At 42.8% G+C, this 23,093-nt stretch overlaps 1 protein-coding gene and 1 non-coding gene across 14 annotated transcripts in view; one reads left to right on the plus strand and one right to left on the minus strand.

Moving 5' to 3' along the window:
* Nucleotides 1-23,093, minus strand: part of NAV1 (neuron navigator 1) — a 326,822-nt gene that overhangs the window by 52,172 nt on the left and 251,557 nt on the right. For all 13 annotated transcript variants that reach the window (XM_064273409.1, XM_064273406.1, XM_064273405.1 and 10 more), the window contains 6 exons: nt 8,584-8,722; nt 7,528-7,825; nt 6,048-6,738; nt 4,825-5,268; nt 2,150-2,191; nt 1,294-1,442 (listed from right to left, as the gene is read on the minus strand). In XM_064273409.1, coding sequence (XP_064129479.1) covers nt 1,294-1,442; nt 2,150-2,191; nt 4,825-5,268; nt 6,048-6,738; nt 7,528-7,825; nt 8,584-8,722 — 1,763 coding nt within the window. The remainder of the gene's footprint in view (nt 1-1,293; nt 1,443-2,149; nt 2,192-4,824; nt 5,269-6,047; nt 6,739-7,527; nt 7,826-8,583; nt 8,723-23,093) is intronic.
* Nucleotides 14,807-14,913, plus strand: LOC111750725 (U6 spliceosomal RNA). The gene has a single exon (XR_002785813.1). It is a non-coding gene; the product is annotated as a U6 spliceosomal RNA (small nuclear RNA).

Below are 23,093 nucleotides of genomic sequence, written 5' to 3' on the forward strand. Positions count from 1 at the left end.
CCAGAAATCTGTCTGTCTTTGCCCAGCACTCCCCTGGTTAGTAGGTCAGACAGACAGAGCAGGTGAAAATGTCAGGTAAAGCTTGTGGGATCTGCTTTGAAGCTGGGCTCATCTGCATCCCTGTGGACCTTGAAAACCCTTGCCTTTGCTCCTTGCTGGGATTATAGCCTTTCAAAGTTGACACCCATATGGAAGCACCTTGTCTATTCCTTTGCCTCCATACAGGCAGATGGCTGCCTAGTCCATTCATAAAGACCTATGCAGAAGATGATTTCATAACACCTGTCTCTCATCCCTTTTCACATCAGTAAGGTGTTTAGTCCCGTCCCTCATCCTGCGGTGTAAATGCATTTCCTCTGGTTTGGCCCTAGTGGAGATGGAGAACGAGCTGGCCATGTCGTCCATTTAATAACCCTTCAGAGACCAGGTGGCCTCTCCCTAAGTATCGTTCCCTTCTCTAGGCAAAATGATCCTGATTCCTAGTCTTTCCTTAAATTCCCCACAGTCATCACACAGGAGTGTCCTCATGTACTTGGCTTTCCTTACTGCTCTCCTTCTCTCAGCTCAAAAAGATGAGTACAGAGACATGCACCAAGCAGACACCAGGCCTACCCAGGCACTGTCCTAACGGGAGTGTCAGGCCAGCCATGACACACTGCTTCCTGGAATCAGGGCTGCTATGCTTCTGTGCTAGGGCCAGGCCCTCTACCCGAGCTTCTTCCCTTCCCTCTCTCTGAATCATGGAGCCACTTCCTTCTTTCCTAGCTCTCCCTTCTCCTTAGGCTTTAGAAAAGGTGCGGCCAGGACATGTCTCAGGCTAGGATGGCCCTGGCTCAGCCAGAGCAGTTAGGAAATCTGGACGTTTTTGACTTTAAAGGTATAGACCCCATCCTTTGTGATCAACGACCTTTTCCTCCTTCCTCCCCACCAGCCCAGCATTTCAGAAATGCCCTTTCACCAGCTGGTCCTGGCAGCATTGGGTGTGGGGCTCCTTGCTGGCAATGTTTGATCTCCAGGCCTCAGTTTATGGCTTTTCCATGCAGACTTTCTGATGCTACCAGCCCCATATGGAAGACTAAAAACAACTTGTGTCCAGGGGCAGCTTTCCAGTTTAGGATCTTGGAGCACTCTGCCTTCAATCTTATTTTGGATGAATAGACTCAGGTGCCATGAAGCAACCCAATATAATATGAGTCAAATACGAGATGAAATCCAAAGCCCAGCTGCCTTGCCTCACCCTGCAGGGTGACCCTGCTTCATCCCATGCCACAGTGAGTGACTGAAAACACTGACCTATGTTGGTAAGCTGGCCTTTGGCACTCAAGGACATGGGGAGTGCAGGTGGAGAAGGCAGTTCTGCCTGGTCGTCTGATTCGGACAGCCCACCGATGGTATGGGAGTGTCGCCTTTCCTTGGTCTCCTCCTGGGACTGAAGCTGGTACCTGTAGGAGGCAGCAGAAGAACTCTGTCTGGGCAACTACATGATATTAGGGGTCTGTTTAGTGTAGAGGATGTCTGAGCTAGGCCAGAGCTGAGAAATTCTGCAAGCAGGACAAGAGAAAGAAGGAGCAGAGGGGAACTGTCCATGAAGGGAGTAAAAAGGCTCAGCATCCTCTCCCAGACCATCAAGAGGGTGCTGAAGGACTAGCATGAGATTCCTGAGGTGAGAACAGAAATGATGGAGGAAGCACTGGAACTTTTTCCCTGAAGCTCAGAACAGAGTTTTATGACCCCATATGTGGACCGTTAGGTAGAAGGAGTCATCTAACAGCACAACTCAAGTCTGTTGTAATGGCGGAAAACCAGCTTTGTCCTGTCCCTGGCCCGTTTGAGTGATCCCAGAGGCAGTCTGTTCTCCCTTAGACTGTGAGGGAGGAAAATTACAGAGATGAAATTCAGCCAGGATTGGGATAACATGCTGATACAAGTAAGTGTGATTCCCATGTGCAAACTTGTTCCTCCCCTCGCACAAGAAAGAACCCTTGCTATAAGGTTGACTCACACGTAATACTAAGCTTTGGCAGGGTATTTGGAGGTGTTTATATAAGACCACGTACCAATGACTGGGGGCCTGGGAGAGACCAAGTTATGACTTTTCATACAGACAAGGACCTCTGGTATAGGAAAGAAAAAAAACATTTAACAGTACCTGAGCCCTTTCTTGGGAAGGGTGTTCCGATCCCGCTGATTACTGGGAGATTAAAAAAGAGAGAGAATCATGTGAGTTCATCGTAGAAACCAGAGTTTGGGACCATAGTGTTCAGGGATGCAGATCCCGGACACAGGACATCAAACTGTCAGCCCCTTGACCTCTATAAACAAATGAGAAGACAGCACAGCCTGCCTCCTGGCTCACAACCTGGGAAATTTATCTGAAATGGTACATGTTTTTCTCTGTGTAGGACTTGGGGTGTGGCTAGCTAGTTAAAAGATCCTTTCTCATGAGTGGAAAAAAAGGTGTGGTATAATAGAAATGATTTTGGAACAGGAATTGAAAGCCTTAGATTCCAAGGTAATTATAAGACCTTGGGTAGCTCATTTAATTTCTTTGTGCACTGGTTTCCCTACGGGGAATAACCGAAAGAGCAAGACAACAACGAAAAACAACCTGTCCTACCTATCTCATGAAGTTACTGTGAAGCAAATGAAATGACTAAATACGTGAATTTTTTTTTTTTTACTTTTTATTGTGCTTTAAGTGAAAGTTTAGAAATCAAGTCAGTCTCTCATACAAAAATTTATATACATCTTGCTATACACTCCTAATTGCTACCCCCCCATGAGACAGCACACTCCTTCTCTCCACTCTCTCTATTTTCGTGTCCATTCAGCCAGCTTCTGTCCCCCTCTGCCCTCTCATCTCCCCTCCCGACAGGAGCTGCCCACATAGTCTCATGTGTCTACTTGAGCCAAGAAGCTCACTCCTCCCCAGTATCATTTTCTACCCCATAGTCCAGTCCAATCCCTGTCTGAAGAGTTGGCTTTGGGAATGGTTCCCGTCTTGGGCTAACAGACGGTCTGGGACCACGACCTCCAGGGTCCTTCTAGTCTCAGTCATACCATTAAGTCTGGTCTTTTTACGAGAATTTGAGGTCTGCATCCCACTGCTCTCCTGTTCCCTCAGGGGTTCTCTGTTGTGTTCCCTGTCAGGGCAGTCATCGGTTGTAGCTGGGCACCATCTAGTTTTCCTGGTATCTGGTTTATGTGGCCCTTTCTGTCTCTTGGGCTCATAATTACCTTGTGTCTTTGGTGTTCTTCATTCTCCTTTGCTCCAGGTGGGTTGAGACCAATTGATACATCTTAGATGGCTGCTTGCTAGTGTTTAAGACCCCAGATGCCCCTCTCCAAAGTGGGATACAGAATGTTTTCTTAACAGATTTTATTATGCCAATTGATCTAGATGTCCCCTGAAACCATGGTCCCCAACCCCCCACCCCTGCTACGCTGGCCTTTGAAGCGTTCGGTTTATTCAGGAACTTCTTTGCTTTTGGTTTAGTCCAGTTGTGCTGACCTCTCCTGTATTGTGTGTAGTCTTTCCCTTCACCTAAAATCGTTCTTGTCTACTATCTAATTAGTGAATACCCCTCTCCCTCCCTTCTTCCCCACTCTCGTAACCATCAAAGAGTATTTTCCTCTCTGTTTAAACTATTTCTTGAGTTCTTATAATAGTGGTCTCATACAATATTTGTCCTTTTGCAACTGACGAATTTCACTCAGCATAATGCCTTCCAGATCCCTCCATGTTATGAAATGTTTCACAGATTCATCAAAGTTCTTTATCGAGGTGTAGTATTCCACTGAGTGAATATACCATAATTTATTTATCCATTCATCTGTTAATGGCCACCTTAGTTGCTTCCATCTTTTTGCTATTGTAAACAATGCTGCAATGAACATGGGTGTGCATATATCTGTTCATGTACAGGCTCTTATTTCTCTAGGATATATCCCAAAGATTGGGATTGCTGGATCGTATTTCTTTTTAAGGAAGCGCCAAATCGATTACCAAAGTGGTTGTACCATTTTACATTCCTACCAGCAGTGTTTAAGTGTTCCAGTCTCTCCACAACCTCTCTAACATTTATTATTTTGTGTTTTTTGGATTAACGTCAACCTTGTTGGAGTGAGATGGAATCTGATGGTAGTTTTGATTTGCATTTCTCTAATGGCTAAGGATCGTGAGCATTTCCTCATGTATCTGTTAGCTACCTGAATATCTTCTTTAGTAAAGTACCTGTTCATATCCTTTGCCCGTTTTTTAACTGGGTTATTTGTCTTTTTGTAGTTGAGTTTTTACAGTATCATGTAGATTTTAGAGATCAGGCGCTGATTGGAAACGTCAGAGCTAAAATCTTTTTCCCAGTCTGAAGGTAACCTTTTTACTCTTTTGGTGAAGTCTTTGGATGAGCATAGGTGTTTGAGTTTTAGGAGCTCCCAGTTATCTAGTTTCTCTTCTGGTGTTTGTGCATTGTTATACTGTTTATGCCATGTATTAGGGCTACTAGCGTTGTCCCTATTTTTTCTCTCATATGTGAAAATTCTTCGAAAGTCACAATGTGGCATACAAATATAGGACAGTATTATTAATGGGAAGGAGCCCTGGTGGTGCAGCGGTTAAGCGCTTGGCTATTAACCGAAAGGCTGGCAGTTCGAACCCATCAGCTGCTCTGTGGGAGAAAGATGGGGCAGTCTGCTTCTGTAAAAACTATAGCTTGGAAACCCTATGGGGCAGTTCTACTCTGTCCTAAAGGGTTGCTATGAGTTGGAATTGACTCAGTGGGTTTGGTGGGACAGGCTCAGAGAGCCCTGTCTCTATCCACTTACCTGTCCAGCTGCCCAGTTCTGGGGCTTCCACTCCAGGTCAGCTCTTCTGTCTCCTCCTCTGGGGGTGCAGCAGCGGGAGCAGGTGGGGTGGGGATGGGAGCACTGCTGGGAAAGGCACTGGGCAGGCTCATTGGCATCTGGAGAGACTCCATGCTCCTGTGCAGGCCTGAGAGTTTGGGATACATGCGGGTCTCCTTTGGGACACTGAAACCACTCATTAGCTCCAGGCCCTGGGAGAAGCTGGCTGAGTTAATATTGAGGATGGGTGCTGGACTGGGGGTGAAACAAGAAGGGAGAGGGGTCCCAGTTGCTGAGCTTGCAGTATGCAGATCTGGGACCTTTGAAGTGTGGGCATCACTGGAGGATGGTAGATCCAGGCTGTTGGAGTTGACCTTATCTAGATTGGCTAGTGAAGGTGGCTTGACAAAGCTCTTAGCTGTGGCCCTGAGAGAAGTCAAGACAAAACAAGATATTTAGAATCACATAACCACAGAAGCCGGAGGTAGATAGGCCCTTAGAGAAACCCTAGTCCAATTTTCTTGTTTTCTGAGTACTTGCTAAGTACAGAGGCTGTTATGAAGAACGCTGGAAGAAAATCCAATACAGGTAGTCCCGACTTACGATGTATTTGAGTTACAATGAACCGTACTACGACCGTCCTTTTTTGTTTTTGTACATCTTATCATTAGTAATATGTACTACATATGCTGTTGCAGCGTAGAATTTGCTGATGTCACTATAAGTTATTGCCCCCAAAACAAAGATGGGATTTATAAAGATACTAATAATAAAAGACAATAATTATGAAAACTAAAAGATAAAAAAATAAGGTATTCGACTTGCGTCGGAACCGACATACGACAGTCATTGGAACCGAACCCCATGGTCATAAGTCAGGGACTATCTGTACCTGCCTTGGGGCACCTTTAGTCTAATGAGGGAGACAGCACATGCACATGGGAGAACAAGTGAATTTATATACATATGGGCGTAGTAAAACTACCTATACACATGGTGAAAGCAGGTTAAAGGTGATCAAGGAATAGTACGAAAGAGGTGGGTTTTGAATATAATTTTGAAAAAGGGAGAAGGATGTTGGCATAGGGGGAAGAGACTGAAGACAAGAGTGGACAGGCCATGCCCTGCCTAGTCCAGGGAGGGCAGGGATATGTAAAAGCATGACAGAGCAGACAGACAAGGAGGAAGCTGCCCAGTTTGGGTACCTGAGAGGAGTTGGTGGTAGCTCTGCCAACTTGGTGGCTGGGGGGTGACTTGCTTGGTTCTTGGGAGTACTTTCTGGGGAGCCGATGCTCTTTAGGGAGATGCCGTCCGAGTCCAAGGCCACAGCCTTGGCTTTGGCCTTCTCCTTTTCCCGATCTGTCTGATTGACAGGGGCTGGAGTGGTGCGCCCACTGGGTACCTTGGAAGGCTCCTTCAGTCTGGAGGGTGTAAGACCTCCCTGCTTGGTGCTGAGAAGACTGGGGTCAATGCTGCTACTAACAGGGCGAGGTCCACCCCGCCCAGTCACACTCATAGAACTTGACTTGGCTGGCCGGGGCAGGCTGCGGTACTGGATGTTTGAGCGGGCTCCAGGAGCCAGGAATCCAGGCTCTGCACTGTTGGATACATCTAAGCTAGTCTTGCGTCCATTTACTGGCTTGACAGGGATGCCTGAGGACTTCTGGATCTTGCTGAGAGTGGCTGAACCACCAGTCTGCATGACGGTGGCCGTGCCTGTGGCAGGAGGAGGCTTTTTGTAGCCAAAGGATCCTGAAGTGGAAGGGCGAGCAATGCCTGAGGGGGGCTTCTTGGCATCGCTCAGGCGATCCCGGCCAGCATCAGAAGAGGAGCGCTGTAGCCCAGTATTCTTCACTGCAAGCTTACCCTTGTCTGTAGCTTTACTTTCAGGTTTGCCTGCAAGACAGCAGGAAGAGGTAAGAGTAGTTCATGTCTTGGCCAGTAGAATGCAGACTTTTCGAGGTACTATGCAGGTACTAGATAAGCTAAGTCTCCTTCTTGCCAGAGGAGAGACTTTTGGGTGGGGGTGCCTGGGATTTTATTTTTATGTATTTTGTTTGTTTTCTGCTCCTGGAGTAGGATAATTCATTTTGGTTAAAATAGCGAGGCGAGCACAAAGATTATGAAGAAGAAAGTGCGTCTAACAACTGGTCAAGGACGGGAGAAAAAGGAAAGGGAGAAAATGGACTAGGGTATAGAAATATCTACTGGAAATTAGAGACTAAAGGGAAATGTTGATTAAGGCTAAAAGTTACCCAAGGGGCCAATTTTGGGAGGACTACAAATGCTACAGTCATTTCATTTATCATTTTTGTAGGTGGTCCCTGGGATGTCAACCAAGTACCTCGTGAAGGTAAGTATGCCAACCAAATGTCTTGGGAGCGAGAAGAAAGAAACCAATGGGAATTGGTTGAAGGCAGGTCAAACTAGTCTCTGAACATACCATACTCTCTCCTCTCCTCTACCTCTTACTAGCTGTGTGATTTTGGCCAAGACATTTAACTCTTTCCAGTTTCTATTTCTACCTCTGTAAAATAGGGATAGTAACACCTGTCGTCCCTAAATCATGGGACTGTTGTGAAGACCAAATAAGATTAAAGCACTATGCAAATGTTTGCTGTAATGACTAAAAGAAGGGACAAAAATAGGTCTTTGCTTTTGTCCCTTCTTTTATTCCAGGCTTACCTGCAACTTTGAGGGCACTCTGGGCTGTATGAGTAATGGGGGATGTGACAGCAACTGGTGGGGTCTTTCCCTTCTTCAGGGAACCAGGGTGTCCCAGGCTGATGGGCTTTTTCAGTTCTCCAACCTTGGATGAGTCTTCACAACTCTCAGGCCGCTCCCTCCGCCACTTAGAAGTCCCAGGTTCCATCTTCAGGCTCCCACTGTCGTATTCCAGTTTTTTGGGGGCCTTCTCCTCTGATTCACTAAACCAGTTTAGCCCGCTTTCTGCCAGAGAACGCTTCTCTGAGTCTGTGCGTAGCTAAGGAGAAGAAGAGAAAAAGGTCGAGTGAGATGCTCATTTGAGGATGGGCGAATGGGGGGTTGAGGGGATTTACTTTGGTTGCTAGTGGCCCTGCTCTTCGAAAAGCATTCAGTCAATCCAGGATTTCTACCTGTACTTCTGGGGTTCCAGAGAGATGACATCGTATATATTTCTGAGTTTCTTTTTCTTCTTCAATTGGAATAGCTCTTAATAAGTATCACTCCAAATTGGTGTGGGCACTAAATATAGGCTGTACTCACTATGACAACATCCACTGTCTTGGGTGGTTGTCGTTAGCTGCCATTGAGTCAGCCCTCAACTCATGGTGACCCCATGCACAATGAGATCGGACCACTGTGATCCACAGGGTTTTCATTGGCTGATTTTTTGGAAGTAGATCTTCAGGCCTTTCTTCCTAGTCTGTATTAGTTTGGAAACTCCAATGAAACCTGTTTATTAGCATCATAGCAACACACATCTTCACTGACAGACGGGTAGTGGCTGTGCTTGAGGTGCACTGGCCAGGAATCGAACTCGAGTCTCCAGAGAATTCTACCAGTTAACTACCACTGCCGTTTAATGTCTTGGGTAGCTTCAGCTTTTTTTTTCTAGCCCTAAAAGAACTTGCCACAGGCATACGGGTACCCATCCCATGGGGTGTGTTTGTGTATATGCAAGTGTATACACAGGCATTGCCTGTTCTGTCCTTTGTTTCATCTTGAGATGGTGACCTTAGTATTTGCAAACTCACGTACCACTATTGTAGAGTTCCTGCGAGAAGCAGTGGGAGTCGTTGGGAGGGAATTGAGTGAGGAGCTGGCATTGAACTCTTCCGAGCTGAGGTTGTCCGAGGCATCGCTGAGCCCACTGCTAATGGAACTGCTTTCATCCCAGCTGTAGAACAAGAGAGATAAAGGTTAGCAGTTAAAACAGAAGCCAAGGCAAGAAATAAATATTGGTGAAAGAATGGCTCTATCCCAGTATATAGACTGGCCAAAAGGAAAAGGTTTGGAGGTTAGTCCTGGGTTTTCCAGTAAATCTAAGTGTGACTTAAAGTTCCGTGATTTTTGGAGGTGTTCTTTTATAAAAGGAAGAGTCTCTGTCTTTTTCTGACAAAAGATGTTGTATTTCCTTAACAGAAAGCCATATTATAAAGACAAGGCAATTTTTGGATCAATCTATTTTTACAAACCAATTTCCTCTCCCTGTAAGCAGCCTCCATTCTTACGTTACCATATCTTTGTTCATTCTTAGATGTGTTCTCTGAGCATTTTTTCTCTTTCCTAAAATTTTCCATACCTGATAACAATGGCCAGAAAAAGATTTATCTTTTCTAGAATCCCCTAGACCTACGATTTCTCATTGCTCTCTTGTTTATACAGTTCACCCTATGCTGGGATTTCCTAAATCTTTTAGTTGGATTTAACAGTTTCAAGGTTGGGATCAGGTCCTGCTTCTAAACAGCATGTACCACTCTTCTGGTACATGAACCAGACTTGAAGTGTTGTGGCCAACCAGATGTGCCAAGTTTATGCTGAGTGGTTTCGTTTCTCTACCAGCTACTTGAAATAGCAGATTGGCGGTACCAGGGAGAGACTGTTGTTAAACATCTGTATCTGTACGTCTTTATGCAGAGAACCTTAGTCCGTGTACTAAGTAAACTTAATACCATCTTCATCTCTTTGAAGCTTGGACTCTAAAACATTCCTTTGGCAATTCATTTTTGGGTTTAACAGGTTTCATATAAAGTTTATTCTTAACATCTAAACTGAATGGCCTCCTATACAATTTATACCAATTTCCTCTTGTTCTATCCTTGTTTTCTACCCTTTTTTGCTAGTTGCAATTTTCTTTTTAGTCACACTCTATTATTAACATTTTATTGTTGTCTAGGGGAAAATTTACAGAGCAAATTAGTTTCCATTTCAACAATTTATACACAGCTTGTTTTGTGACATTGGTTGCAAACCCCTGAATGTGTCAGCACTCTCCCCACTATCTCCCTGGTTTCCCCGTGTCCATTCACCCAGCTTTCCTGCTCCTACCGTCCTTCTGAATTTTGCTTTAGGACAAATGCTGCCCTTTAGGTCTCTTACAGTTGATTGTTCTGAAGTATACATTCCTCACTGGTGTTACTGTTCATTTTATAGGCCTGTCTATTATTATTATTATTTTTTTTCTATTATACAGCTCTAATGAGATCTCTGGGAGTAATTTCAGTTCCAAGTCTGAAGGGTGTCAAAAGGCCATAGTCCTGGGGGTTCCACTAGTCTCTATCAGACCAGTAAGTCTGGTCTTATTTAGGAGTTTGAATTTTGTTCTACATTTCTCTCCCACTCTGGCCATGACCCACTATTGTGGTCCTGGTCAGAGTGGTCAGTAGTGGTAGCCGGGCACCATCCAGTTCTTCTGGTCTCAGGCTAGTGGAAGGTGTGGTTCATGTGGCCCATTAGTCCTTTGGACTGATTGTTTCCTGGAGTCTTTGATTTTTTTCACTCTTCTTTGATCCAGATGGGAAGAGACCAATTGTTGTATCTTAGATGGCTGCTCATAAGCTTCTAAGATCCCAGTCACTGCTCACCGAAGTAGGATGTAGAACATTGTCTATATGGATTATGATATAACAGTTGACCTAGATGTTCTCCCAAAACTATGGTCCCTAGCGCTCAAGCCCAGTATCTCAGTCAGGGGAGGTGTATGGTTATGGCTAACAAGTTTTCATAACTGTGTCCCTGTGCACACTACTGCATACCTGGGTATATTTGCAGCAGGAACATATATATATGTACAAGGGTGTACTTCCATACGTCCTCCCACCATTGTTCAGCTTACAAATCTACCTATGTATCCAGTCGTATGTTATTGTTTGTTATTACTGTTGTTGCAGGATTGTATACGTATTAGTATTTACCGCTTTTGTCTTTTGCTCTTGTATACCTTTCAATGTCTTCCTTTACCTTGATTACGGTTGGCTAACTTCCCCACATTGTGTATTATCTCTCCCTTTACCAGCGTTAGTACATGTCTACTCTCTAGTTAGTGGTTTTCCCTTCCCCCCTCCATCCCTGATAACCATCAAAGAAAGTTTCTGTCTATGTGAAAACCTTTTCTTGACTTTTAATAATAGTGGTTTCATACAATATTTGTCTTTTTGTGATGGGACTGATTTCACTCAGCATAGCATCCTCCAGGTTCATGTATGTTGTGAGATGTTTCACAGATTCATCGTTATTCTTTAATGTTGCTTAGTATTCCATTGTGTGTATGAACCACAGTGTATCCACTCATCCGCTGATGGGCGCTTAGGTTGTTCCCGTCTTTTTGCTATTGTGAATAATGCTACAACGAACATGAGTGTGCATACGTCTATTCGTGTGATGGCTCTCATTTCCCTAGAATATGTACCTAGGGATGGAATTGCTGGATCACATGGTATTTCTGTTTATAGCTTTTTGAGGAAGCGCCATATGGTTTTCCATAGTGGTTGTACCATTTTACATCCCCACCAGCACACTCATTATTTTCTAAGCTCAAATTCTGTCTCCTACAACCTTTCTTCAATGGTCCTATTTTCCAAGTCTTTCACAATTTCTATTACTTCCTCTAGACCCTGAAAAGTTCTTCAGATTTTACTCAGAGCCTAAAATGGAACACAGAGCTTTAGCAAGATAGCTATATACAAGTATCTGTTTGTGCCTATAGGAATTAATCTCTAAATCCTTGTATTTTTTGTTCAGAGTAGGTTTATTAGCTTTGCATGTGTATAAGGACTAAAGAGCCTGAAAATGTTTATTGTGAATTAACTTGTATCTGGAAAGTTTTCCCTTTTTGATTTATTTTATATTTTATATTATGGAACAAAAATCAGACATACAAGTCATCTAAGTGCTTGGCCTAGATTTCAGCTGGCGTCCCTCTAATTCATGTGCTGGGAATAGGAAAGTGGGTGGTTTGGACATTTGGCTTGGTTGCTCTGTAGTGATTTATCCAAACACATTGAGAAAGAGCAAAGAAATCATAGCAATTAGAGCACACTACAGAGTTATTTAAATTTTATTACTGTGAAATAGAGCCATTATTAAATGACAGTCAGCCTCTTCCTCCCCCATTTGAGATATATAATAAATCTCATATTTCTCCTAAGATAAGATATCACACCCTTCCATTTTGCTAAGAAAGAATACTGAGGAGTAAAGATCAATGCTGGTTTTATGATCCTATCACCTCCTCTGGGTTAAGATAAGATCTCTGGCAGGCAAACAAACAAACTATTCACAGCATATTCCCTGAGGTCAAAGACAGAGGAAGCCTAGAGGACTGAGCCTTCCATATGAGATTAATAACTGGTAATCAAGGTTTTGGAACAGAGAAAGCTCTTATGGAAGGACCCATGCAAAAAGAGGACAGCTACAATCCACAAATTTAAAAGAAATCTTCCTTTGCCCTATGTTTGTGGAAAGCCTAATGCTGAAATGAGGAGGTAGGGCTTGTCCTCAAGGGGAGAGTTCAGGTCCTTCTTGCGCAAAAGATGTTCCCTCTTGTCTTAGTTATCTAGTGCTGCTATAACAGAAATACCATAAGTGGATGGGTTTAACAAACATAAATTTATTCTCTCACAGTGTAGAAGGCTAGAAGTCTCAGTTCAGGGTGCCAACTCCATGGGAAGGCTTTCTTTCTCTTTTGGCTCTGGGGGAGGGTCCTTGTCATCAATCTTCCCCTGGTAGAGGAGCGTCTCAGCATAGGGACCCTGGGTCCAAAGGTTGTGCTTCTTTCTTGGTGGTATGAAGTTTCTATGTCTCTCTGCTTGCTTCTTTTATGTCTCAAAAGAGATTGACTTAAGACACAACTTAGTCTTGTAGATTGAATCCTGCCTCATTAACATAATTGCCACTAATCCTACCTCATTAACATCATCCAAAAAAACCAAACCCGTTGCTGTCGAGTTGATTGTGACTCATAGCGACCCTATAGGACAGAGTAGAACTGCCCCGTAGGGTTTCCAAGGAATGGCTGGTGGATTCAAATTGCCACCTTTTGGGTTAGCAGCCATAGCTCTTAACCACTGCACCAGCAGGGCTCATTAACATCATAGAGGTGGATTTACAAGGCATAGGAAAATGATATCAAGATGACAAAATGGTGGACAATCACACAATACTGGGAATCATGGCCTAGCTAAGTTGACACATATTTTTTGGAGGACACAATTCAATCTATAACACCTCCCAAGTCACAGGCAGGTTCCCTATAATGAGAAAGTAAATGTCTAAAATTACCAGAGAAGGTCAGCTAGAGGGTTTAAAGATTTCCTAGCAAAATAATCTTTGTCGATTCTAAACAAATAGAAAATTTTGTTGTCATTACCTAATTGTTAAACATCTCTTTGGAGGGAACAATTTTATTTCTTAAAAATTAAAAAATATATATATATATATATATTTGAAAATACATGCTTAAGCAGCCCTGGTGAAGCAATGGTTAAGCACTCGGGTGCTAACCAAAAGGTCATCAGTTCAAGCCCACAAGCAGCTCAGTGGGAGAAAAGACCTGGCCATCTGCTCCTGTAGAGATTACAGCCTGAGAAACCCTATGGGACGGTTCTACTCTGTCACATGGGGTTGCTATGAGTCAGAAGCAACTCCATGGCACCTAACAACCACAATACATGCTATAGTGAAGACTCAAAACATTATATAGAGATTTAAAGTAAAAAGGAGAAATTCCTCTCTTCCTCCCTCACATTTTTACTCCTGAGATAACCACTGTTAACAGTTTCTCATACTTCTTTCAAGAACATTCCTATCCATACCTCTATCTTCTGGCTGTTAGCTCTCTATGAATAGCCAATATCACGGGACCACACCTCATCATCACGGAGTCTCTTTACCTGACCCCATTTTCTTCTTTGTTGAGTTACCCCCTTGTTTTAGTGAACTATCTCTTCTAGTAGGTTCCTGGAAAAGGATGCTTGGGAAGTAAACTTCGTAAGATCTTACATATCGTAAAATGTCTTTATTCTATTTTTATGTGTGAGAGTTTAGTGAGGCATAGAATTCAAAGCGGAAAACAATTTCCTTTCAGAATTTAAAGGCACTATTCCATTACCTGTTTGCCATTCTGATTCCTTTCTTCAGTGTGTGGCCTGTTTTTTTGTTTCCTTACTGAAACCTTTGAGGATCTTCCCTGGTATTTAGAAATATCATAATGACGTGCCTTGGGTAGATTTATTTTTTCCACTGAGTTGGGTACTTTATTGGGCCCTTTTAGACTAGAAGCTCATGCCCTTCAGTTCTGGAAAATTTTCCGAAAGTATTTCTTTGATGATTTTCTCCTCTCCGTTTTTCAGTTCTCTCTTCTAGGATGTCTGTTATTCAGATATTGGATTTTTATATTGTTTTTCATTTCTGCTATCATATTTTTAATCAATATTTTAAAAATAGCATATTCTTCTTTCAAAGATGCAACATCTCTTAATTCTCGGACATTTATCATCTATCTATTTATTTGGGGGTGGAGAGGTCTTATAATCTCTACATAGTCTCTGGTTCTAAGTTCCTTTTTTCTATTAGATTTGGTCAGTCTTTCGTGTCATAACCTCCTCAGGTATCTGGTGATCCTTGGCTATCTGCTTATATTTAAAACTGTACACTCACTATATTTTATTTGGAAGCTCTGTGCATATGGGGTAGGACTTGTCAACTCTGGTTTCAACATAGGGAGATCCAATTTGACTGATTCACTTAAGTCTTTTCTCCTGGGTTGATCAGTTTCCTGGAGATGACTCTGCCTGGAGGTATAAGACCAGCGTCCTGAGAGCTGAGTTGGGGAAGAGGTTTGGGGGTTTCAACACTCAACATGCAAACTTTCACATAATCCTTGTTGTTTCTGGTTCAAAATCTATGCCCTCACTTTTGCCAGGAGTCCTCCAGTCCAGAGACCCTTTATTTTACTCTCTCCAGAGAGTAAGTCTCCAGTCATGTGCTCACTTCAGCAGCACATATACTAAAATTGGAATGATACAGAGAAGATTAACATGGTCCCTGTGCAAGGATGACATGCAAATTTGTAAAGCATTCCATATTTTTGGAGAATACAGGGTGGAGAGAAGGGATGTGCTGTCTCATTAGGGGGAGAGCAACTAGGAGTACATAAAAAAACCAAACCCAATGCCGTCGAGTTGATTCCAACTTACAGCGACCCTAAAGGACTGCCCCCGTGGAGTTTCCAAGGAGCGCCTGGTGGATTCGAACTCCTGACCTTTTGGTTAGTGGCCATAGCACTTAACCACTACGCCACCAGGGTTTCCAGGAGTACACAGCAAGGTGTATATAAATTTTTGTATGAGAGACTGACTTGATTTGTAAACTTTCACTTAAAACACACACACACACACACAAAAGAATGGCATGCCACCATGGGAACTATATTGAAAGTTATAAGTGTGGTCAGCAATTTTTTACCATTATTGTGTATATATATTTTTAGATCCAGAGGTAACAATTCAGTGAAATTATTTGTATGTTGTTAATGCTTTTTTTTCTCAGAAATAAACAATGATTAAGATTGAAAAAAAAAAGTAAGTCTCCAGTCTTCTGTTGATGAAGGAGAAGGGCAGTTGCCTTTCTGAGTGTAGTGGAGGAGAGGATCTGAGAGTCTAAATGCTTCTTAAATAAAATTTCAACCCATCTTCCTGTTTTAGCTTCACCTCTTCCCCCCGTAAAGGTACTCGATGTTACCACTAACAAGCTTTTTGAGGAGTCTAGGGGTACAAATAGAGTTGCCGCACAGCCTTCCCACCGCTGGTTCAGCACTCAACTTTAAATCTGCTCAGTCCATTGACATTTGTCCTTCTGATTTCCAGCCTCCTAAAATTTTGTGGCTATTGTCTCTTCCTTCTATTTTTTGTCCTCATTGGTTTATGACTTAGAAAAACCTTTGTAGTCATTTAGTAGGATATAGCTTTATTACTCTTGTGGTAGTTGTGAGATATATTGATTTTATCAGCAGCAAAATACCTATAAATGACACTATACAGACCTTACTCTTTTCAATAAGATGTTGTGATGACTAACCTTTGAGTGGAGTGAGAGGATAGGACATTAGCTCTGGAGTTCTGTTACCAAGCCAGGGAGAGGCAGAAGGAACCATCTAGAAGATTTTTGAAGAATCAAAGGGTTATGAGAGAAAGAAGGCTGGATGGGCACTGTCCCTCTTGAAACATGCAACTGCTTAAGATCTAAGATCCAAGAGCAAGAAAGTCTTTAGAAGAGTTTGCAAAATTTATCAGCTAATGAGTCAGAGGACTACAGAGTAACTGCCTGACCATACAAAACAGCAAAGAAAGAGGACAGGGCTCAGAGAGCTGGAGGACTCCTGCACCTGCTGTTTGTCAGGACCAATTTCTCTGCTTACTCTCACCTGGATTTTGCGCGTTTTTTCTCTCTCCTATATCTCTTTAATTTTGTTTCTCACACAGATCTCAGGTGGGGAAAAGAAGGCTGAGCAGCAACAAGCTAGGTCTACATTCACTAAATTAAAAAACCCATTGCCATGGAATCGATTCTGACTCATAACACCCCTACAGGACAGAGTAGAACTTCACCATAGGGTTTCCAAGGAATGGCTGGTGGATTTGGTTAGTAGCTGAGCTCTTAACCACTGCGCCACCTAAATTCATTAGGACATGAAAAACAGTGAACTCAGAGACATTAATATTCCTCTATAATCTAATCTGTTTACAAATTGAAGCAATAATTACTAACAGGCAACTGGCTGGATAAGAGAAATGATGTACAAGTTTTCATTCTGGGAGATTATAAGAACAATGACACTTTATCATTTTGATCTACCCTCAGAATAGAAGAGGAAATGAGTCTGAATAAGCATATGAGAGATTAAGTTAGATATACACAGGACAATGAAAATGAAGACCCTTCCCAATGGGTATTTCTAAAGTGCTGGAACATGTGACAGAGGTAAAATGCATTTTTTTTCCTCTACAGGATATTTATTTTCCCATTTACTATTCTCATATCTCAAATTCTCCTGCCAAAATTTAAACTTATCATTTCCTATTTCTACTAAAGCATCACTATGTTTTTCCTGTCACTTTATCAAAAACTTGGATGTATGTTTAGCTCCTCTTTCTTTACTTTGCCCTCCTCATCAAGACGTCCCACTGATTTATTACCACTTGACTCTCGAATCTGTCTCTTCCCTCACTTTCCTCCCGCCTTTGCTCTGGCTCAGAGCCTAACATCTTCTCACTTGCACTACTGTGAAAGTCTCCCTATTGGTCTTCCGATCATGGATTTTTTTCTCCCTCCAACATAAGCTGAGAATAAACAGAAGTCTAATCATCCAAAGTGTGGCACTTACCAAAATCTCCATTAGCTCCTTGTTGCTGATAGAGTAAAATGACAGTTCCACAGCCCCAGCCCATTGTTCAAGACTATCAGTGAAAATGTAATCAATGTCGCGAATTGTACATGGAGAAATTGTTGAACTGGTGTATGTTCTGCTGTGTATATTCTCAACAACAACACAATAAAATAAATTATATATTAAAAAAAAAGACTATCCATGAGCTATCATTAACATAGTGATTAAGAATACAATTGGTGGAGCCAGACTTAGTTGGGTTCAAATCCTATAAACTCTGCCTAGGGTTACACTCAGTTTCAATTCAGCGAACATTCATCAAACTCCTAATATTTACAAGGCACAATGGCAGTTACTATGGGCATTCCAAAATGACTAAGATTCAGTGGCTGCCCAGAATGATCTCATAAATCCGAGGGTAGAGAAAGATATGTAAATAAAAAATACCATAATACAGTTATAGAGAACATACTTAAGGTAATACAGAAAAAGGAGTATTTAATTCTCCTGCAAAATCCAGTAATATGACTTCGCTACATTAGGATACAGATAAACATAATGCTGGTCCCCTTTTCCCCACTCTGCTCCTATTTCCTACATCCCCTAGGACTCCTATTAGGTGATCCAGCTCTCTCACCTAATCTCTCTTTGGAAAAACATGAGGTGCCTGTCCCCTCATCACTATGCAGTGATCTGTGTGCTAAAGGTTCTGGAGTCCTGGCATTATAACGGGGACTTAATAGCTTATGGACATAAGCCATTCCTGCTTCCCGTGGACTTCTTCCCAACTCTGAATTTTGAAATCTTATATAATTGCTGATGTCGGATGGATCCTGGCTGAAAACAGAGAATACCAGAAAGATGTTTACCTGTGTTTTATCGACTATGCAAAGGTATTCGACTGTGTGGATCATAACAAGTTATGGATAAAATTGCAAAGGATGGGAATTCCAGAACACTAAATTGTGCTCATGAGGAACCTGTACATAGATCAAGAAGCAGTCATTTGAACAGAACAAGGGGATTTAAAGTCAGGTTTTAAAGTCAGGAAAGGTGGGTGTCAGGGTTGTAGCCTTTCAGCATACTTATGCAATTTGTATGCTGAGCAAGTAATCCAAGAAGCTGGACTGTATGAAGAATGGGGCATCAGGATTAGAGGAAGATTCATTAACAACCTGCATTACGCAGATGACACAACTTTGCTTGCTGAAAGTGAAGAGGACTTGAAGCATTTACCGATGAAGATCAAAGCCCACAGCCTTCAGAATGGATTACACCTCAACATCAAGGAAACAAAAATCCTCACAACTGGACCAATAAGCAACATCATGATAAACAGAGAAAAGATTGAAGTTGTCAAGGATTTCACTTTACTTGGTCCCATAACATCCATGGAAGCAGCAGTCAAGAAATCAAAAGACACATTGCATTGGGCAAATCTGCTGCAAAAGACCTCTTTAAAGTGTTAAAAAGCAAAGATGTCACCTTGAAGGCTAAGGTGCACCTGACCCAAGGCAGGGTGTTTTCAATTGTGTCACATGCATGCAAAAGCCAGACAATGAGTAAGGAAGACCGAAGAACTAATCCCTTTGAATTATGGTGTTGGTGAAGAATACTGAATATACCATGGACTGCCAGAAGCACAAACAAATCTTGGAAGAAGTACAGCCAGAATGCTTCTTAGAAGCAAGGATGGCAAGACTTCATCTCACATATTTTGGACATGTTTTCAGGAGGGATCAGTCCCTGGAGAAGCACATCATGTTGGTAAAGCAGAGTGTCAGCGAGAAAGAGGAAGACCTTCAGTGAGATGGACTGGCACAATGACTACAACAATGGGCTCACGCATAACAATGATTGTGAGATGGCACAGGACCTGTCAACGTTTTGTTCTGTTATACACAGGATCATTGTGAGTCGGAGCTGACTTGACAGCACCTAACAACAATGACCATTCTTATAGGCCCAGATCAAATATGTCTTCCATGAAGCATTCCATGATTCTCCTTGCCAGAAGAAATCTTACCCTTTTATGTTTCAATAGACTTATCTGTACTCTATTAAAGTGTTCTGCCTTGAGTGATATGTTCATATATCTCTTCACTAAACTAACACTGAGTCTTGTGCATCTTTGTGCCCCTCACACAGTATCTTGTACATAATGGGCACTCCTTGAGGACTTGAATTCTGGCTTATATGGAAGTAGAAGAATACAATGTATAAACTCAGGGAAGGGGTTATAATTTTAGAATTGCTACTTATCTAGTCTCCCAGAAGGACTCCTTGTCTGTTTCCAAATAATTCTTGCTTCAGACAGGATTTATAAACATTCCTTTTAGAACTTCAAGTTCTCTGCTAAAATTCCCTATCTGCTCAAACATGTAATCCACCTTTTCTACTAGATCCTTAAACATATTTATAAAAAGTAAAGTCCCTGAGTGTGAATTCCAACAGTTGGGTCATCTGTGGATCTGTTCTATGGACTCCTTTTTCTCTCCATTAGTCCTATTTCCTGCTTCTTCATGAGTCTCATAACTTTTTGTTAATGCCAGATGTTGTGTGTAAAAGAACAGCAATATATATACCCAGGAGTCCCTGGGTGGTGAAAATGATTAACGCACTCAGCTGCTAACTGAAAGGTGGGAGGTTCGAGTCCACCCACAGGTGCCTCGGAAGGAAGGCTGGTGATTTACTTCTGAAAAATCAGTCATTGAAAACTGTATGGAACACAGTTCTGCTCTGACACACATGGGGTCACCATGAGCAGGAGTCAACGTGGCGGCAACTGGTGGTGGTGGAGGTATACCTAAAAAAGGACATGCCCCTTCTTCTCTCGACCTGCTGGGATTGGGAGTTGGGTTAGCCTGGCCGGTGGCAGAGCTGGGTCTGGGCTTTGCTGTTAAAGTCAGTTCACCACTGGGGAATGTTCTGAGTGCAGGGTCAAGACTGTCCTTTCAGTAGGGTTTGGGATCTAAGTACAGAAAGACTTTAGAGACCTTTATGTCCAAAGATCAGCAGCTTTTTGGGCTGCTGGAATTATCTTGGAAACCCTGGTGGCATAGTGGTTAAGAGCTACATCTGCTAACCAAAAGGTTGGCAGTTCGAATCTACCAGACGCTCCTTGGAAACTCCCTGGGGCAGTTCTACTCTGTCCTATAGGGTTGCTATGAATTGGAATCGACTCGATGGCAACGGGCTTGGTTTTTTGGTTTTTGCATTATCGTTGCCCTTCAGCCCTGCTATAGCCAGGAGATCTATCCGCATTTTGCTGCCCTGCCTTAGCCCTCGGCAGGTCACTTCTGTGCGCTCAGTAAAAGGCCCTTGTGCTTGGAGGGTCTTTTTCCACTCTATGCACCGACCTCAGGTTTCACTGTACTCTGCTGCTGCTGTTGTGTATTCGATAAAGGCCCTGTGTGTACTGGCGGGGAGATGTCTTTCTTAGTCTCAGGTTCAGCCCCCGCTATGTACTCGGTAAAGGCCTTATGGGAAAGAATTGAGGGATAGGGAGTGGGTACAGATATCCTGTGTGATTGGGGCTCCCTGTAGCCAGCCCACATGCAACCTTCAAAAGTTTGTATGAAGTTCAGCGATTTTCTCCTTTTTGCCATTTATGGTGGGTTTGTTCGTCCTCCAACCATGTTCCTGGGATGGAAGCAGTCATTCATTCTTCTTTTCTAGGAGGGGCTCGTCCCTTTATGGAATTTCATTCATTTAGAGTACCTTGCATCCTTAGATATCTGACTTTTTTTTTTAAAGTTCTGACGGTTGTTGCTTATTCAGCTTATTCTTGTTGTGAAGATGGAAGTGATAGTCTGTTGTAACACCGTATCATTCCTTTCCCTACACTAACCCCTTGGGTGCCCTTAGAATGGATAAAGCCCTCTGTTCCAGGGCTGTAAGAATGGCAACTGACTCTCCCTCCTGTTCTCTTGCCAACTTCCTAGCTCTGATACCATAGTTTAAGGAACACTCTGGTGTACCCCATCTCCTCTGTAGAATGAAAAGAGGGACTGTGAGGAGGCCAGCTCAGCTGAACACTGCCCTGTTGTGTCTATGCTGACACGTGGCCACGCATGGGACAAGGAACACTCCTCCCCTCCGGGAGAAGCCCCAACACTAACTCAGCTCTTGGCTAGGAACGGCCACCCCTCCCAGGCTTCCTTCACACAGTCTGCTCCCAACATTTCAGTCCCAGCCATTCCACGGAACTTGAATCACCAAGGGTGCCTGAAGGCAGCCAGAGTGCCAAGGGTGTGGGCTAGCTAAATGGAAGGGTGTACTAGCTTGTGGCTACATGAGGGGAAGTCCTTACTGCTTCCCTAGCACAGCGTCTGATGTTCTCAAAAGTCAGATGAACACTGAATGGGTTCTCCTTCCCTCCAGAACGTATATGTCTGGTTTCTGTGATTTAGTATTTGACGAATAAGAGTTCTGTACATGGAACCTTACATCCTCCTCTAAGGGTAGACAAATAGCTGCAATGTGATAGGCTGAGTATAAGAGCTATTTCTTTTCTCTCTTGGAATTATTTTTACTCCCAGCAAGTTTATGGACATGGAAGCCCAATATTATATGCCCAGGAGGCATCCAAAACTCCTTGCTCTCCCAGTTAGGAAAGGAAAAAGTTATCTGTACCATCCAAACTATAAACAGGCCCCAAGAAAGCAGAGGGCTGTTTGATTACACAGTGTACTCATCTCTGGGAACTGAACCCCAAACCAATCATGAAGTAAGCCAGAATCAGACTTGGGAGGCTTTTCCGTCCCTATCACTGTACCAACCATTGTGACTGTGTTCTATGAAACATCTGAACATTAAGTGTAGTAGAAGAGGAAAGGGTCACCACCAGCTGCAACTCTTGATACTGTCTCACTTGCTACAATTGATGGATGGTGGTCTAGGTTAGGCAGTTACACGGGGAACAGTGACTGGTGGTGAGATAAAGTAAGAGTACAGACCTGAGGACTGAAAGCAACCTGGAAAGCAAGATGGGTGGATGGCTAGCAAATGTGATGTGCCTGGCTTTAGGTTCCCCCAGGGCCAGAATGTCTATGGATCAAGATAAAAGGAACAGTTTGATAATGCAAGTGCTTTAGCTAATGCTGTCACTGGGTGGTTCCGCAGCCAGGGATGTCTCATGATACTGCCTCTGAAACGCGAAATCACTCTTAGTACTTCAAGGGAACAGGGTAAAAAGTACATAAAGCTCTGTCTGGGATCAGCCCAAGTTAGGATACATCAATCAAAAAACCCAACCAAACCTGCTGCTGTCAAGTTGATTCCTATTCATAGCGACCCTTTTGGACAGAGTAGAACTGCCCGCATAGAGTTTCCAAGGAGCGCCTGGTGGATTTGAACTACCAACCTTTTGGTTAGCAGCTGTTTCCCTTAACCACTACGCCACCAGGGTTTCACAAGAGACAAAAAATTAATCTGTCCTTTTGAGGAAGCTAACGTTAATTGGCTGGAAGCAGACCAGGGCTGCTTTCAAAGAATATACTTCAAGGACTTTCCTGATACATTCCTGATACTTGCTCTATTCTTGAAATTTTCTACAACTTCCTTGAAACTACACCAGTTTAGGATTAAGATATAGCTTTCTTCGCTCATTACCTCACTAATACTCTGGCTGACTATAATGAAATATATTAAGTTAAAAAAAAATGTGAAATTGCCAGTTCAGTAGATAATAAATGGTTAAACAAGGGTTGTTTCACATGGTTCAACATCAAATGTGTTCATTTTTATGTTTTGATCTATGTTTCCGCACTTCTTTCTTTTTAATATTTTATTTATTTTTGGTAGCAATATACTCTACCATACATCCATTCACAAATTCTGCACGAACAGTTCAATGACGTTGGTTACATACTTCACATTGTGT

This window comes from Loxodonta africana, chromosome 20 (genome assembly GCF_030014295.1).
Source record: "Loxodonta africana isolate mLoxAfr1 chromosome 20, mLoxAfr1.hap2, whole genome shotgun sequence".
NCBI lineage: Eukaryota > Metazoa > Chordata > Mammalia > Proboscidea > Elephantidae > Loxodonta > Loxodonta africana.